Source organism: Delphinus delphis, chromosome 7, assembly GCF_949987515.2.
Source record: "Delphinus delphis chromosome 7, mDelDel1.2, whole genome shotgun sequence".
Lineage (NCBI taxonomy): Eukaryota > Metazoa > Chordata > Mammalia > Artiodactyla > Delphinidae > Delphinus > Delphinus delphis.
In genome coordinates, this window is record NC_082689.1 from 38444842 (window position 1) to 38464322 (window position 19481).

At 39.6% G+C, this 19481-nt stretch overlaps 1 protein-coding gene across 1 annotated transcript in view; it reads right to left on the minus strand.

Moving 5' to 3' along the window:
- Positions 1–1024: 1024 nt before the first annotated feature.
- Positions 1025–19481, minus strand: part of CCDC150 (coiled-coil domain containing 150) — a 90616-nt gene continuing 72159 nt past the window's right edge. Inside the window, 10 exon segments of the mRNA XM_060015401.1 lie at positions 1025–1374; positions 1659–1769; positions 10494–10580; positions 11289–11450; positions 11543–11611; positions 12047–12241; positions 15516–15642; positions 16555–16724; positions 17539–17632; positions 18684–18853. Of these exon segments, the coding sequence (XP_059871384.1) occupies positions 1258–1374; positions 1659–1769; positions 10494–10580; positions 11289–11450; positions 11543–11611; positions 12047–12241; positions 15516–15642; positions 16555–16724; positions 17539–17632; positions 18684–18853 (1302 nt within the window). The 3' untranslated portion in view covers positions 1025–1257.

Below are 19481 nucleotides of genomic sequence, written 5' to 3' on the forward strand. Positions count from 1 at the left end.
TCTCTCCCCTACCACAGTAAGCAATAAATTCAGCTGTGTTTTTTTACTTTTTAGTATTTTGTTCTATTTTATTATATTTATTTATTTTGGGCTGCATTGGGTATTCGTTGCTGCGTGTGGGCTTTCTCTGGTTGCGGAGAGCAGGGCTACTCTTCGTTGCAGTGCGTGGGCTTCTCGTTGTGGTGGCTTCTCTTGTTGCGGAGCATGGGCTCTAGGCGCGTGGGCTTCAGTAGTTGCAGCATGTGGGCTCAGTAGTTGCAGCACGCAGGCCCTAGAGCACAGGCTTCAGTAGTTGTGGCACATGGGCTTAGTTGCTCTGCGGCATGTGGGATATTCCTGGACCAGGGATTGAACCCATGTCCCCTGCATTGGCAGGTGGATTCTTAACCACTGCGCCACCAGGGAAGCCCCCAGCTGTGTTTTTTTTTTATATTAGATATTGAGTGGTGGGCTCATCAACCTCTGAGAGTCTTATATTTGATATTCTAATTTTATAATTGCTCACTTGATTTAGGTCCTAATACTATTACCAGCAGCTACCATTACTTGAGCATCAGTTAAGCCAGATATTATGTCAGCTGTTTACACACTTTAAATCTGGATTACTTAACCTGAAATGAGAAGATAAAGCTGAATTTATTGCTTACTATAGTAAGGGAGAACTACATTGGTCAGGCATAATCTCCTGGAACAGAGTTGAATAAACTTCTTTGTAAATGTCCAAGGAAGCTGCAAATACAACCTCTGAGATATCTTATATACAAATAGAGATATGGTCTTATAAAAGGTGTGCTAGTAATTACCCAGCATAGAAGGGTGTATGTTTACTAGACAGTGGGAGAGTTTTTACTACTTTTCAGGTGATCGTATTTCCAGGGATTATCTACTAGATGTTAGACTAGGACATTTCACTGAAATAAAGTATCATATCATTTAGTTGCCAAATCATCTAGTACCTCATTAAATGCTTTTTGATAAAATTTACTTAAAACAATAGCCAAGTATCATGCAACAGCATCTCCTATCATACAACACATTAATATAAATTTATTGGGGGGAAAGGGACAAAAAAGATGGGGTGGTTCTATATTGATATCAAAGAGTTCATAAAAGGATAAACTCAGGTCCAAAATCTTCAGTCCACATCAAAGACTTCATATTCTGATGACGTTGGAAACAGCCCAGCCCTAGTTGCTGGGCTCAGGGAATCAGGGTGATGTAGCTGTTCTAAGTGAAGAAGCTCCTCTGTCAAGGACATCACTTTCTCTTTAGTTCAGAATGACACTTCTTGGGCACAAGTCTAAGATTCTGTTTATTCTCCCATCGATGTAGAGCAGACTGATTGGATACGCCGTTGTGCCTTTTATCTTGGTCCTGTTGGAAAGAACACACACCCCAAAACTGTTAGAAACTAACTGCAGAGCTGAGGACCTATTTTGTCTTTATGGATGTCATTTTTCAAGATAAGTGGTTCTAAACTAGACAGCTTGGGAGAGGTAGAACTTTTAAGAAAGAAATTCAGTTCATTGGTTTTCCAAACAGTAGTTAAAAGAAATCTACAGATTAGTGGAGAGTAGCTGGATGAAGAGAGAACTTGTTTAATTAGAAATCTGAGTAGGAACAAATCCAGAATTGCTTAAGACAGCCGAATATTCCACCTTTTCCCGCCACCTGTCTTCCCTCTGCAACCGGTTTTTGGTCAGCTCAAGTTGTAGGCCATCGAGTCTGCAGTTAAACCAGCGCTGAGCTTCTTCCAGGTTAGCTGTTATCTGCACATACAAATGTTCTCATTAAAATTTACAACAAAGGAACACTTAATCTTTTTGTGTATTAGTTCAAGAGACTCTTTTTTTTTTTTTTTTTTTTTCGGTACGCGGGCCTCTCACTGTTGTGGCCTCTCCTGTTGCGGAGCACAGGCTCCGGACACGCAGGCTCAGTGGCCATGGCTCACGGGCCTAGCCGCTCCGCAGCAGAGCGTGTGGGATATTCCCAGACTGGGGCACGAACCCGTGTCCCCTGCATCGGCAGGCGGACTCTCAACCCCTGCACCACCAGGGAAGCCCAAGACTTTTTCTTTTTACACTGTATAATTTAAAAGCTTTATTTCCCCCCACAATTAGCAAATGGGCTTCATATTAGTTAAACTGGAAGTTTTCTTCCTATGGTTGCCAGTTCAAGAGACTTTACTTAGATATTAAAAGACTCAAATTCTAACTGCATAGTCTTTGCAACCTGTTTGCATAATACACATCCTCCTATAGATGAGAGAATAATTTCTGAATATGGAGTTAAACAATGAATGCAAACCTGATTTTCATGCATTTGTTAATATTTCCTGGATGTGAACTGAGATGAGAGGGCTTGGGAGAAAGTTACGATAGGAGTGAAAGTACAAGATGGCATTGAAAATTCATGTGGTAGTTCAAACCACACTTTGAGTTCTGTTCTCTGAGACTAAACACTTCTCCAAAGTCCCTGAACTGTAAAGCCTAGATTTTCCTGCTGTGCTTTATAAAGGTAATACAATGAATTAGTAAAAACACTGGACCAGCTTAGTGTAAATGGTATTTTTTATTTCCTTTATCAAAATATTTTATACTTTAGCTCCTAAGCATAAATTTCCAAACGATCTGTTAGACTTGAAAACAGTCCCTCTAATAGTCTGCCTTTGAAGATGATCTAGAATCAGTATTCATTTACTTGACAGATGTTTATTGAGAGCCTATATGTGCCTGGCACCTTTCTATGTATTTGGGATATTTTGTTATTTTGAAGGTAGAGCCAACAGGTTTTTATTATATATAAAGGTTGCTTCAAAATAGCTGTAGAACATATCCTCTAGAATAAAAAGTAAAATGACTGGTTTTCCCCCTTCGATTATTTATGTTTCATGGACAGCATTTTCACGTTTTGACTCTGAGGTCTCAGAGACTACTGTATTTCTCTCTTGCTTGGGAGAAGGCAAGTTCGATGAGAGCAGGGGCTTTGTCTGGCTTATTCACTCTGTATCTCCATCACCTAACACGGCACCAGCCATATAATAGGTCCTTTATAAATTTGTGCTACTATGTACTTGTCCCATATTAACCAGGTCACAGTGTGGGTACAAAATAGTGAGACAAGAAAACAGAGCTCTGCTTGTCATTTAACTTTTAGAAAGCTACAAAGCTAAAGTATTTTCCAGGTCTGTTTGTGCATACTGATGACAGACACACTCCCATCCACCCCCAAACCAAACCCCACTTTTCTCTTTATCAGAAGTTGAGGGAAAGATGCTTGAAATGACATTCATTGTACATCATGTCTCCTCTTGTATGGCGAATGAGAATGGAGCCAACATTTATTGAAACTTACTCCAAGCCATCTATCAGAGTAACAGTGGTAGGTAATAACTTCCTGACTACTATAGAAGTGGTAACTGATGAGTTACAGAAAGTAAATGTAACTTCCTTAAGGGCCCAGTAAGTGTCATTGTTGGAAAACTCACAAGAGAGGAGTCCATATTCCTTTTAATTAATTATTTTTTTAAAACATCTTTATTGGAGTATACTTGCTTTACAATGGTGTGTTAGGTTCTGATTTATAACAAAGTGAATCAGTTATACATATACATATGTTCCCATATCTCTTCCCTCTTGCGTCTCCCTCCCTCCCACCCTCCCTATCCCACCCCTCTAGGTGGTCACAGAGCACTGAGCTGATCTCCCTGTGCTATGTGGCCGCTTCCCACTAGCTATCTGTTTCACATTCGGTAGTGTATATATGTCCATGCCACTCTCTCACTTCGTCCCAGCTTACCCTTCCCCCTCCCTGTATCCTCAAGTCCATTATCTAGTAGGTCTGTGTCTTTATTCCCGTCTTGCCCCTAGGTTCTTCATGACCTTTTTTTTTTTATAGATCCCATATGTATGTGTTAGCATACGGTATTTGATTTTCTCTTTCTGACTTCACTCTGTATGACAGACTCTAGATCCATCCACCTCACTACAAATAACTCAATTTTGTTCCTTTTTATGTCTGAGCAATATTCCATTGTATATATGTGCCACATCTTCTTTATCCATTCATCTGTCGATGGACACTTAGGTTGCTTCCATGTCCTGGCTATTGTATATAGAGCTGCAATGAACATTGTGGTACATGACTCTTTTTGAATTATGGTTTTCTCAGGGTATATGCCCAGTAGTGGGATTGCTGGGTCGTATGGTAGTTCTATTTTTGGTTTTTTAAGGAACCTCCATACTGTTCTCTATAGTGGCTGTATCAGTTTACATTCCCAACAACAGTGCAAGAGGGTTCCCTTTTCTCCACACCCTCTCCAGCATTTATTGTTTGTAGATTTTTTGATGATGGCCATTCAGACTGGTGTGAGGTGATACCTCATTGTAGTTTTGATTTGCATTTCTCTAACGATTAGTGATGGTGAGCATCTTTTCATGTGTTTGTTGGCCATCTGTATCTTCTTTGGAGAAATGTCTCTTTAGGTCTTCTGCCCATTTTTGGATTGGGTTTTATGTTTTTTTGATATTGAGCTGCATAAGCTGCTTGTAAATTTTGGAGATTAATCCTTTGTGAGTTGCTTCATTTGCAAATATTTTCTCCCATTCTGAGGGTTGTCTTTTCATCTTGTTTATGGTTTCCTTTGCTGTGCAAAAGCTTTTAAGTTTCATTAGGTCCCATTGGTTTCTTTTTGTTTTTATTTCCATTTCTCTAGGAGGTGGGTCAAAAGGATCTTGCTGTGATTTATGTTATAGAGTATCCTCTAAGAGTTTGATAGTGTCTGGCCTTACATTTAGGTCTTTAATACATTTTGAGTTTATTTTTGTGTATGGTGTTAGGGAATGTTCTAATTTCATTCTTTTACATGTAGCTGTCCAGTTTTCCCAGCACCACTTATCGAAGAGGCTGTCTTTTATCCATTGTATATTCTTGCCTCCTTTATCAAAGATAAGGTGACCATATGTGAGTGGATTTATCTCTGGGCTTCCTATCCTGTTCCATTGATCTATATTTCTGTTTTTGTGCCAGTACCATACTGTCTTGATAACTGTAGCTTTGTAGTATAGTCTGAAGTCTGGGAGCCTGATTCCTCCAGCTCCGTCTTTCCTTCTCAAGATTGCTTTGGCTATTCGGGGTCTTTTGTGTTTCCATACAAATTGTGAAATTTGTAAGTTGCTTTGGGTAGTATAGTCATATTCACAAATGTTGATTCTTCCAATCCAAGAACATGGATCTGTTTGTATCATCTTTAACTTTCATCAGTGTCTTATAGTTTTCTGCATACAGGTCTTTTGTCTCCTTAGGTAGGTTTCTTCCTAGGTATTTTATTCTTTTCGTTGCAATGGTAAATGGGAGTGTTTCCTTAATTTCACTTTCAGATTTTTCATCATTAGTGTATAGGCATGCAAGAGATTTATGTGCATTAATTTTGTATCCTGCTACTCTACCAAATTCACTGATTAGCTCTAGTAGTTTTCTGGTAGCATCTTTAGGATTCTCTATGTATAATATCATGTCATCTGCAAACAGTGACACTTTTACTTCTTTTTTTCTGATTTACATTCCCTTTATTTCTTTTTCTTCTCTGACTGCTGTGGCTAAAACTTACAAAACTATGCTGAATAACAGTGGTAAGAGTGGGCAACCTTGTCTTGTTCCTGATCTTAGAGGAAATGGTTTCAGTTTTTCACCATTGAGGACGATATGCCTACTTTCTGGAGAGTTTTTATCATAAATTGGTGTTGAATTTTGTCAAAAGCTTTCTCTGCATCTATTGAGATGGTCATATGGTTTTTCTCCTTCAATTTGTTAATATGGTGTATCACATTGATTGATTGATTTGCATATTGAAGAATCCTTGCATTCCTGGAATAAACCCCACTTGATCATGGTGTATGATCCTTTTAATGTGCTGCTGGATTCTGTTAGTATTTAGTTGAGGATTTTTGCATCTATGTTCATCAGCGATATTGGCCTGTAGTTTTCTTTCTTTGTGACATCTTTGGCTTTGGTATCAGGGTGATGGTGGCCTCCTAGAATGAGTTTGGGCGTGTTCCTCCCTCTGCTATATTTTGGAAGAGTTTGAGAAGGACAGGTGTTAGCTCTTCTCTATAAATGTTTGATAGAATTCACCTGTGAATCCATCTGGTCCTGGCCTTTTGTTTGTTGGAAGATTTTTAATCATGGTTTCACTTTCAGTGCTTGTGATTGGACTGTTCATATTTCTATTTCTTCCTGGTTCAGTCTCGGAAGGTTGTGCATTTCTAAGAATTTGTCCATTTCCTCCAGGTTGTCCATTTTATTGGCATAGAGTTGCTTGTAGTAATCTCTCATGATCCTTTGTATTTCTGCAGTGTCAGTTGTTACTTCTCCTTTTTCATTTCTAGTTCTATTGATTTGCGTCTTCTCCCTGTTTTTCATGATGAGTCCAGCTAATGGTTTATCAATTTTGTTTACCTTCTCAAAGAACCACCTTTTAGTTTTATTGATCTTTGCTATTGTTTCCTTCATTTCTTTTTCATTTATTTCTGATCTTTATGATTTCTTTCCTTCTGCTAACTTTGGGGTTATTTTGTTCTTCCTTCTCTAATTGCTTTAGGTGTAAGGTTAGGTTGTTTATTTGAGATGTTTCTTGTTTCTTGAGGTAGGATTGTATTGCTATAAACTTCCCTCTTAGAACTGCTTCTGCTGCATCCCATAGGTTTTGGGTCGTCATGTTTTCATTGTCATTTGTTTCTAGGTATTTTTTGATTTCCTCTTTGATTTCTTCAGTGATCTCTTGGTTATTTAGCTGTGTATTGTTTAGCCTCCATGTATTTGTATTTCCTACAGATTTTTTCCTGTAGTTAATTGATATCTAGTCTCATAGCATTTTGGTCAGAACAGATGCTTCATACAATTTCAATTTTCTTAAATTTACTGAGGCTTGACTTGTGACCCAAGATATGATCTATTCTGAGTGTTCCATGAGCACTTGAGAAGAAAGTGTATTCTGTTGTTTTTGGATGGAATGTCCTATAAATATCAATTAAGTCCATCTTGTTTAATATATCATTTGAAGCTTGTGTTTCCTTATTTCTTTCCAGTTTGGATGATCTGTCCATTGGTGAAAGTGGGGTGTTAAAGTTCCCTACTGTGACTTTGTTGCTGTTGATTTCCCCTTTTATGGCTGTTAGCATTTGCCTTATGTTTTGCGGTGCTCCTATGCTGGGTGCATAAATATTTACAATTGTTGTATCTTCTTCTTGGATCAATCCCTTGATCATTATGTAGTGTCCTTCTTTGTCTCTTGTAATAGTCTTGATTTTAAAGTCTATTTTGTCTGATATGGGAACTGCTACTCCAGCTTTCTTTTGATTTCCATTTGCATGGAATATCTTTTTCCATCCTCTCACTTTCAGTCTGTATGTGTCCCTAGGTCTGAAGTGGGTCTCTTGTAGACAGCATATATATGGGTATTGTCTTTGTATCCATTCAGCCAGTGTCTGTCTTTTGGTTGGCGCATTTAATCCATTTACATTTAAGGTAATTATTGATATGTATGTTCCTATTACCATTTTCTAAATTGTTTTGGGTTTGTTTTTGTAGGTCTTTTCCGTCTCCTCTTGTGTTTCCTGCCTACAGCAGTTCCTTTAGCATTTGTTGTAAAGCTGGTTTGGTGGTGCTGAATTCTCTTCGCTTTTGCTTGTCTGTTAAAATTTTAATTTCTCTGTTGAATCTGAATGAGATCCTTGCTGCATAGAGTAATATTGTTTGTGGGTTTTTCCCTTTCACCACGTTAATTATGTTCTGCACTCCCTTCTGCATTGCAGAGTTTCTGCTGAAAAATCAGCTCTTAACCTTATGGGGATTCCCTTCTATGTTATTTGTTGCTTTTCCTTTGCTGCTTTTAATATTTTTTCCTTGTATTTAATTTTTGATAGTTTGATTAATGTGTCTCGGTGTGTTTCTCTTTGGGTTTATCCTGTGTGGTACTCTCTGTGCTTCCTGGACTTGATTGACTATTTCATTTCCCATGTTAGGGAAGTTTTCAACTATAATCTCTTCAAATATTTTCTGAGTCCCTTTCTTTTCCTCTTCTTTCTCTGGGACCCCTATATTTCGAATGTTTGTGTGTTTAATGTTGTCCCAGAGGTCTCTGAGACTGCCCTCAATTCTTTTCATTCTTTTTTCTTTATTCTGCTCCCTAGCAGTTATTTCCACCATCTTATCTTCCAGCTCACTTATCCGTTCTTTTGCCTCAGTTATTCTGCTACTGATTTCTTCTAGAGTATTTTTAATTTCAGTAACCTTCTAGATCCTTGTTAAATGTTTCTTGTAATTTCTCCATTCTGTTTCTGAGATTTTGGATCATCTTTACTATCATTACTCTGAATTCTTTTTCAGGTGGCTTGCCTATTTCATCTTCACTTATTTGTCTTGTAGGTTTTTACCTTGTTCCTTCATCTGTAACATTTTTTGTTGTTGTTTCATTTTTTTTTTTTGATGGGTGGTGCTGTATTCCTATCTTACTGGTTGTTTGGCCTGAGACGTCCAGCACTGGAGTTTGCAGGCAGTTGGATAGAGCCAGGTCTTGGTGCAGAGATGAGGACCTCCAGGATGCCTCACTCCCATTAATATTCCCTGGGGTTTGAGTTTCTCTGTTAGTCCAGCAGACTTGGAGCTCCCACTACAGGAGCTTGGGCCTGACCTCTGTCCTGGGAACCTAGATCTTGCAAGCTTTGTAGCATTGTAAAAAAGAAAAAGGAAAAAAAGGAGCAGAGCAGAGCAGCACAGTATCAAAGAATAAAAAAGAAATAAAATTAGAAAGATAAATATATTAGGAAATATAAAACTGTAATTGAAACAATTGCAACAAGGTAAAATAAAACTACAACAGAAAAAAGAAAAAAAAGGGGGGAGGGTACAAGCCAAAAGGAGAGAACAACAAAGTATAAAGAATAAAATAAAATTAGAAAAATAAGATTAGGAAATGTAAAAATATAAGAGAATCAACAATGAGTCAACAAGGTAAAACAGAACCCCAATCTAAGAGGAAAAAAGAAAAAAAAGCCTTGGCTACGGGGTGGGGTTTAGGCAGGGGTGGAACTTAAGCAGGGGCAGGGTTTAAGGTGGGGCAGGACCTAGGCTCAGGAGCCCCATAGCAGGAAAAGGCCCTGGGGGTGGGGCCTAGGTGGGGTGATGTTCAAGTGTGGGGCAGGGCCTCTGCTTAGGACCTGGGTGGAAGGAAAGGAGGGCCTCTGGAGTGTGGAGTTCTGGAGTGTGGAGGTAAGGCCCTGAGTGAGGGTGTGTGGGTGGGGTTTAGGCCCAGTGCCTTGGAGGGGGTCTCAGAGGGGGTCTCTGAGTGTCGAGGTGAGGCCCTGGGTGGGGGTGTAGGGGCAGGGCTTGGGCTCTGCACAGTAGGAGGGAGGCTCCAAGGATTGGGCCCAGGAGCCCAACAGGGAAAGTGCTGGCCCTGTTTCCTTCCATTCCTCTGTGCCCTCCCCCACTGTCTCCTCCAGGGTCTCCCCCTTTGCTGCTGGACCCCTACCATGGGTGGGTCCCACTGGGTGTAGGAACTTCTCCCCTCCCCCAGCCACCCCTCAGGAGTGCTGGTCCCACAGGTCCAGCCTTTACTTTTGCTCCCCCTCTTCCCTCCCACTCCCTCAGGACCCGCACAGCTGGAGGGGGCCTCAGTGGGCAGAGGGTCAGGCCTGGGATCTCAGCAGGTTCCCAGGGGCCCAACTGGGCAGGGGAAACCTGGCCCTGCTCCCTTTTGATCCTCTGCCCTCCCAGTGGTCCCCAAATTTCCCCCTTCAGGCATGGAATCCCTTCCCTTCCCCCAGCCGCCTCTCGGGTGCCAGTCCCATCCCACCTCTGCTTCTCCTTCACTCCCCCCCATGCCCCATGTCCTACCTGGTCTCTGGGGGTTCCTCCCATCCCCTTAGGTGTCAGTGGTCCCCCACTGGTGCCTGTTAGGTGCCCTAGTTGTGAGGAGACGCGAATTCTGCGTCCTCCTAGTACACCATCTTCACTCCGCCCCCTCCATATTCCTTTCAATATACCATTCTGACAGTCATATTATCATGTAATTTAATGGCTACAAAAGGGATAAACTGGCAGCAATGTCACTGTGATACCTTTAGCTTAAGAATCTCTTCTTTTTTGAATTTTATTATACAGCAGGTTCTTATTGGTTATCTATTTTATACATATTAGTGTATATATGTCAATCCCAATTCCAGGGATTTCTGGAATTTCAGGGACTTGGACTACCAAGTTAATATTTGTCAATATCAATCAATATTTTAGCATTCTATGATGTCTCATCAAGACACAGAATCTTAATCTAAAACTATTCTTTATAACAGAAGCTATACTGAGCAAGGTATTGGTTCTTGCCTTTTGCATTCCTGACAACTATGTTACTGAAGGATATTACACTGACTTGTGTTTCAGGGCCATCGTGTCTGAGGAAGCTTGTCTAAGTCTTCATGTTTGTGGGTCTGGCTCACCTGTTCTGATTCCACACTAGCTTCTTTCAGTTTATTCTCTGTTGCCTCTTTACATTTCTTCAGATGTCTAATAGTTTCTTCCAATTCCTGAAAATGTGATACAAAGACTTTTTACAAACTCCCAATGTACTATATATGGAAGAAAAAGCTTCAATATTGTAGTAAATGAGCAACCAAATTATGAAAGTATGATGGAGTACTTTCTAACTCCAGGTGCTACCAGACTATAAGATAAAAACTATTATTTTCAGTTTAACCTACATTTGTGTATATGATTACGGATTTTGATTTACAGATTCTCCTGAGAAAAGGTGATTAACATCTCTTTCCAGAACTGGGGAATACTTTTCATAGCAGACAATCTCTGTTGGAAAGCAAGAGCTTGATGGTCTCTTGAAGTCCCTTTTCCGTAATAAAGTGTGCTTTTCATTAGGTTGGGAGTAGATAAAAGTCCTGTAATGGCAACAGATGCATCTGAGCTACGGGGAAGAACCAAGGGGTTCCTGAAACACTATTAAGTTCAGAAGTCTTACTTAGTAACTAGTACTTTGCATATGTGAGCTTTAGCCGTTCTTTAAAAATGAGTATCATTTTTATTAAGTTGAACATGAAGACGAGGTACCACAGTCAGAGCTCCAGGCTTCATTCCTAGATATGATTCTAAGGACTTAGCTAAGATGAACGACTTGTAAGCTTGTCTTCTACACAGCCTAGAAAAGCCAGGTGCCCCCATGCTGGGCTTTGCACATGGCCTTTGCTGGTAATCTTTGAGATGAATCTTAGGAACCCTTTTACCTGGCACCGACGCTCCAGCTCCCGCCTCCTCTTCCACTCTGCCTCGAGTCGCAGCTCTTGCTGTTTATTCCGAGCTGACAGATCATATTGGCTCTTGGCCAACAGCTGCATCTCCTTCTGTAGGTTAGTCATTTCAGATACAAATTTCTGGATACTCAGTGACTGGTAGGGCACAAAGAGGGAGACGGTTGGTGAACCTGTCCAAGTTTAGGATTTCATGTGAATGGTAAACAGAGTGTGTGGAAATCATCTACCTGTTCATAGTTTTTTTTCTGATATTGATCCTTAATTATCTCCATTTGCCTCAATTCTGTTTCTATTTGCTGAAAGTAAATGTGGAAATAACATAGAAAGATGATTAGTGGAAAAACTGGCTTGCTCTTTTTGCCTATAGGCTAACAGAAAGAATCCCACATGAGATCCACAGTTACCAGTTCCTGCTCTCCTTCCCATCCAGCCCCCTGACCCCGAAAGAGCAAAGTCTTGTACAATCACTGTGGAAGAGACAGCCGGGGAGCTAGAACGTGACACTGGCAGCTAATGAGAAACCAAACACTGATGCAGCAGTATCTCTGCGGGAAAAGTCTCCCCCCACCGCCCCCCAGGCAATCTGCCCACTTCCCAGGTGTAGCTGTAATTCCCAGAGAACCCATGGTGGTGGTAGTGCTCTGAAACCATCTTCCCCAGACACCACTGCCTGCCTGGATCCTCATCAGATACTAAGGAGGTGAGAGGAGAGTTAGGGTTTCTCATACAACCTTCATCCTCTCTGTATTCTGAGCATTATTCGTCTTAGCTGACAAGTGGAGCTTAATTTGGGCCTTTTGACTCTTTATTTTCTCCTTGCTGCTGTTCAGTGTCTTTTCCAACTCTGTAAGTTTCTGCCGCAGCTCTCGGTTGGTCCGGGATACCTCCACTGATCTGAAGTTGGCTTCATCAAGGGCTTTCTTCAGCTGTGGGATACAAAGGGAAAATTAGAACGTTTTAACCTTCCATTCAGTAAGAGAAGCTTATGTTTAGCTGTGTCCCTATATTTTGTTCTCTTTGGACCTTTCTTTTAAAAAGGAGGTTAAGTGATGGGACTTCCCTGGTGGTCCAGTGGCTAAGACTCTGTGCTCCCAATGCAGGGGGGCCGGGTTTGATCCCTGGTCAGGGAACTAGATCCTGTGTGCCACAACTAAAGATCCTGTGTGCTGCAACTAAGACCTGGCACAGCCAAATAAATAGATATTTTAAAAAGGAGAGTAAGTGAGGCAATAATAAGTAGATTTGTGGAGAAACACTCTCAGTGATTTTCATAATTTTTAACACTAAAGAACACAATTTTTCTTAGAACAGATAATGTAAATGTATGTTCATCATTTGCTTTGTAAGAGCATGGCTTTGGAATCAGACAGAAGTTAAAATCTCAGCTTCACCACACACTAGTCAAGTAATTTCCGATAATTAACTTCCCTAAGCCCCAGGTTCATCATTGGAAAAGTATGTGAATAGCCTACTTCATAGGATTCATGTAACAGTTAAACAAGATGAGGCAGAGAAGGAATATAGAGCCTGGCACACACTAATTGCTCAGTGCTCATTGCTATGCTTTAAAGGTTTTGTTTTGTTTTTTTTTTAAAAAAGCTTAAGCGCGTCTCTTTCAGTCACTTGCGACCTCATGTATGGAGAAGTGGAAATAAATTATATGGCAGTTTATGTAAATACACCTATCAGTTATTGACTATCCTTGCATGTATTTTTATAACATTGCTTTTTTTCTATTGAGGTATAGTTGATTTACGATATTATATTAGTTTTAGGTGTATGACATAGTGATTAAAAATTCTTATAGATTCTACTCCAGTTATTATAAAATACTGGCTATATTCCCTGTGCTGTACAATATATCCTTGTAGCTTATTTACATAGTTTATAGTTCTTATGAATATTGCTTTTTGTTTAGAAATTTTAATAAACTTGTCTAGTGGAAAAATAACATAGTGATTACTATTAAAAACAAGACAACAGGCCCACAATGAAGTCACTTATGCTAAGCCTTATGTCACCAAACTGAGACTTAATTAGTTTTGGCTCTTCCAGAAAAGGACTCTTAAACCAGTCAATCAGGAATCGCCCAATCAGCATTAGTTGAGTAATCTGCCTGACAGACCCCTGCCACCCCTTAAAGGAAGTAACTCTGCTACTAGTAACTAATCTACTTTTTTGCCTAGTTAACTTCCTTGTTCCTGCTCCCCTCTGCCTATAAAAGTCTTTCATTTTATACAACTCCTCAGAGCACCTTTCTATTGCAATTGATTGCATACTGCCTGATTCAAATTGATTTTTGTTCAAATAAACTCTTAATTTTATTCTTCTTCAATTTATCTTTTAACATTACTTAAATCATTTTACAGAGTTCCCCCTCCTCCTCATATGCCCTTAAATGAGTACCACTTGATTTTTAGGAAGAAGAGACGGCAGCTGAGAAGGGAGAAGATAGGAGGAGGGTGGTATTCTCTGTGGCTGGTAAGTATTTAACTCATGTCAAAGAAAAAAGTCAAAATTATTTGGTACCTTTTCTTTTATACTAGCTCATTCTCTCAGATCCTAACCTCACACTACAGTGTTAGTCTTTTATTATCACCCAACTAAATTTCTGTTAGATATTCCACCATTACCTCAATCACAGCTTTGTCAAAACTGGGTAAGCCCTAAAAACTAACCCTCAAAACCACCCTGGAAAGCAGTTGTGATGATTTCCATTTTGACTGAGGAAACAGACTCAGAAGTGAAGTCATCTGCACAGATAGTAAATTTACACATTGCTAATAAGAGGCAGAGCTGGGAGTCTTAAACAGTGCACCCTGAGCCCACCCCTGCCACTAACTGCTCAAGACATCACACTCATACTGTTCCTTGGTCTCTCCTGCGCAAGTTCACCGTCTTTACTGATCCCTGTTAAAAGGATTTAAACTTTTAAGTATTCTGAACAACTCTCTCTGAATAAAGGTACTTTTAATTTCAGTGCCCATTTAACACTTATATACAGTGCTTTTTCAATTTACAAAGCACCATGTAAATAGTTGAATCTGATTTTGTGACTGTGCACTGTCAAGTGCAATTGCTAACTGCGCTAAATTTGGCAAAATACAGACCGGCCACCCCAAACAAGTCTTGGAATTATTTTAATTACTCCCTCCCCTTTGCTTATGATACATTTAGTGTCTGATTTTTCTATTAATTAAAATGGATTTTTGATTTGATTGTTCTCTTTTTCAACAGAAACACTTTGCTTGGCTCTAATCATCTGAAGCCCAAAGTAACTGCTCTAGTTCCCTTGAGCCTCCATGTTTCCAGTTTCTCTTCATTCTTACCTACTCTCCACTGCTAATAGACTAACCTACCTAAAATTGTGCTCACAGCCTTCTCAGAAACCTACAGTGCTCTACTTTTACCTAATACTTTCCATCCAACATTCTGGTAGTCAAGGCCGTCTACCAGCTGGTCTCATCTAAGCTAACCCCTTTTTCTCAGAAATTTCCTAAAGTCTCTGCTCTGATCAAGAGAGGCAAATCCTTTTTCTTTGCTCACATGTCCTATTTATTTTTGTAACTAAGCTTTGTTCATCCTCTTACATAGAGAGTGTCACAGCCCTGTCAGCTCTGCCAGTCTCAACCCTGTATAATTTCACAAGCTTCCCTTCTTCTTCGATCACCCAACCAGCCTAAAACAAACTTTCCCTTACTTCTGAATTCCTTTAAAATTGTACACAGCTTCTAGCTATCCAAGAAACATCTGATGTCTTCCTAGTTGTCTCATGTAAAGAGTGGAGATGACAATTAAATAAGGGGTCATTTAGCACAGACCACATCTTCTGCTGTTTTTACTTGTGCCTCTCAGGAGGAGGTAGGTGCATGATGGATGCTAGTTAAGTGAATTGAGGAGACAGGTGACTTGCCATCTGTCTAGCAGATGGCGGTCTCCTCCTTCCTCTTTCCCACTCAGTTATTATTCTCCAGTGGGAAGGCTGTCATCAAGGCATTCCTTCATTGGGCAGATAACTGTATATCAGAAACTTTTTGTGTGTTAATTTTACAAACAGCATAGAGATGTAGCTGGCTTGCTGGCGACAGGGGGATTAGAAGAGCCAAAGAACAACTGTAGCCATTCTGGGAAATCCTGTAGCTGGTTCTCCTCTTCAAAGGCATTCACCTAGAGGGAGACTTTTGTCACTTGCCTCCATACCTCAGTCACTTCCCGTTGTGCTGCTTTCTTTGCAGTTTCTCTCTCAATTTGAAACTGCTTTCTTAGAGCATCTATGCGTTCAGCATGCAGTTCTGCTTCTATTTTGGATTCTTCACTCATCTGTTCTCTGTTTTGAAAAAGAGAGATGATAAATCACCTTTAGAAAACATCTTAGTAGATGTCATTTACCAATGAGAAGTAGATAAGTCACCAGGTAGAAATCACTGATCTGGAACTCATTAACAGAAGAAGAAATAAGCATTTACCTACAGCATTAAAATACAAAAAGTCATTCAATAGAAAGAGATCCACCCAAAAGAGTGAAACACATACTCTTGTTTTAACCAATACTGAGTAGTCCTGAGCCAGCAGCATTTCACCAGAATATAAAATTTGTACAGATTACAAATATGAAAAATGCCCTCTTTGCTTTAGCTGATACTTGCCTGCTGTATCAGTATGTTCACTGCATGAAAGGACTAAAGATCCACGTGCACAATGCACTTCCCTTGGGTATAAACTTTCATGGGATGTTATTAATATCTAAATCCTATTTGCCTAGATAGTTTAACAAAAAACTTCAGTGGCTTGACCTGAACTTGATGGGTTTGACCTAACTAATCTCAGGACAAAATTGAAAACAATGAATGGTTTAGCAGCTGCTTAAATGGAATTATCCCACTCCTGGAGGGGTTATTCCCATCCATGCTTCTGTTTCTCCTTTTCCAGATCATACTTTTAAAGGACACATAAGCTTCTGATAGAAAAGGTTTGGCAGAAACAGGTAAGTGTCCCTTCCAACTTGGTTTAAACCTTCATGTACGGAAGAAGACCGACAGTAGATGAGGGAAGAGCTGAAAAGGAGCGTACCCCAGCCAGCTAATATCTGCTCTGCTCAACTATGCCTGCTTCCTTCACATGGCTCTGCTGGGAGTACTAGCTCAAAAGGGAAAAAGGCTTTAACTGGTTTATGTGAATTAGCCAAGCTTACTCTCCCAGAGGCTCTTCCCTAATTTCACTGCGACTGTACTGCCCTTACTTGAAGGTTTCCAAAGTCTGTCGCTCAAGTTCTTTGCTTTCCAGTTTCTCTTGAACGTGATCAAGCTTTGTTTGCAGATGATGATTTGTCTGGAGAGCTTGCTCCAGGCTCATAGCCAGTGTCCTGTTGTCTTCTCTAGCTACATCTAGAGCTTTTTGTAGAGGCTCCATCTGAAAGAGAGAAGAATGATTGTTTTCGATTTCGCAAGATTGTTTTCAATTCCACTGTAACAGACACAAGAAGTCCATAACACTGTATATTCACTCTTTAAACTTTGAAACAATAATTGTTTGGAACCAGAACCAAAGACTCCAGATGCCTAGAATATATATGTGAGAACTTATTACAGACAGTCCTTAGGAGACTCTTAGAAGGTGATAGGAAGGGTATGCTCCACTGGTCACTAGAGAGTTTTGGAAAATACAGCCAACTTATTTATCCTAATTTCTAAAGTTTTAAACCAGTTAAACTCCTCCCTTCCTGATCCTATGACCCTCTGGTCTCACTGCCTAGAGAGATAAGAACTGGCAACTGTTCCTTGTATATCCTTCTAGAAAAAGCTTTTTATAGGCAATATCTCTATTTTATATGTGCGCATACGTGTAGATACATATTCATGTGCGTACACACCTATAAACACATGTGAGTATGCCTCCTTATTTAGTGGGATCATTCTAGCTACTTCTGACTAAAGTTATGTTGTTTTCTAAGCCCTTTAACTTCACTTATGCATTAATACATGAAAAGAATGCAGACCACATAAGACAAAGAGAGTTAGGCATAATTATGGTCCTGGTTTGCCAATAAATGGTTCACTGTAAGATCACAGACCCATTTCCCATTTGGAAATATGTCACTGTTCAAAACTCAGACTTGAATGGAAAGGAAATTTACCCGATTGTTTTACTCCGTTTTTCCAAAATAGCAATATCCCAATAAAATAAAAAATATCAACATTATCATCTATAAAAACCTGGCTTCTACCTCACTGTTGTGCTGGGCCTCCACGACAAGGACTCTGGCCTGCCACTGGTCCGCTTCTGCTTCCAGCTTCTGTACCCGCTGTTGATTTAGAGCCCTGTAAATGAAGGGCACAGGGAGAGTGACCACAGAAAAGTACCATCTGGGAATGATACCACTGGGAGTTACAGGACACCTTCCAGGAAGCCCAAATGGCACATGTAGTGGGCTACAGATGCTCAGAATATCTGAGAGTTGGCAGGTGACGATTAGTAGCCTCAGCTTCAGGTTAAGAAACTAATTTTCGTATGGATTAAAAACTTGTCCCGTTTATGATTCAACTTGGCTTTATATATTAAACTATCAGTACATGTTGATGACTAACTTATGGGCTGGTAACTTTATACTATATATATTACTAGTACAAAAATATATCACCTCTATGTGGACTGGCTTGCTGTTGAGATTTCTGCTTTTTACCTAGAATTTTATTGTGAATAGTAAACTATTTTTAATACCATCCCCTTGACTTTTTTTAAGTTCAGAGGTAATACAGATTCATAATATGTAAAAAAACAAGCACAATGAAGAATATAAAACTCACTTGTTCTCCCATAACATAGAGGCAATATGCACCACTAATGTATTACAATATGTCTTAGAGGTCTGATTAAATCCAAACCATTTGTTCATTAACCTAAAAGGGAAACTTTTATGTAATTTTTGAAACATTCAAAGGAGTTCACTTATAAAACATGGCTAAAAGTAGTTCTCAGAATGATTCATCTAAAATAAATAGGATACTAATAAATGGATAATTAATTCAAACAGAAGTAGACACTTGGCTTTAATCTTGACAATTACCGTTCTGTAGACCCAAGGGCAGGTATAAATGGTGTAGAAAACAGCAAGGATAAAACAGCATATATCACATGAATTTCTAGAATACATACTTATTTACATCACTACAAAATATGAGAATTTTTGGATATCATTTTTATTTATAATTCCAGATTTTCCTGAATTTGCTAGTTCTTTAAATACCATTTTACTACTTTATTTTCACAAGGGAATCAATATAAAGTGACTGTTTCTTGACTGCACTCTGTTCTTTACTACAAGGCAGCAGAAAAATACAAGTACAAAGACAGAAAAATAATCTCTGGTACCTTTCTTTCTTGAGGCCTGCAATCTCTGAATCCCTCTGCCCAAGCTCTGTTTGCACTTTTTCCAGAGCACCTTGCATCTTACTGTAAGAAGCCAACACATTCTCCAACATGATTGTAACTTTGCAGTTGTCTTCTTTAGCTTCTGCCAGTTGTCGCTGAAAGTTTCCCACCTAATAGAAAATGAAATAAGACAAAGATATTTGATCCTTTCTGGTTATTCTTTTGCTGAGTCCCATGACTTCTAGAAGAGTATGGAAACCAGGTCTGGTAGAATGCTAAGAGGAATAATTAAAGTATATTTTGTATTTATTTTGTTTCTTAAGTTATTCTGACTTTGAGAAAGAGAAAACTAGACCCTAGATCATATGGATCCTACGAAGAACTCTGCAGTGCATCCTAACTATTGTCGTGTCCAGCACATATATTAACTAGAGACATAAGGACCAACAGCTTCTTGGGTGTAGAGGGGGTCCCAGACTGGCCTGCGCTAGCCCTCCTCAGCTATCTTACCATGGAGTCAGAAGAAAATAACACATTTGAAGTCCATCAGAATTATCTGAGGAAAAAGGACCATAAGAGAAAGTGGAAGCTGCTGAAGAATGATGTGACTCACAGCCCACTTCAGAGGGGCAAAATCTGGCACCTGCTGTCAAGAAGTTTGGGATGTTACCCCTCTTCCCACTAAGTACACACACGGTTAAGCAGAAAGCATTTGGTAATTTGACTTAATATAAAATCTTAACAGTGTTATATCACATTAATAGAACATAAGTAGGTGGTTATTAATACCAAGGTCAG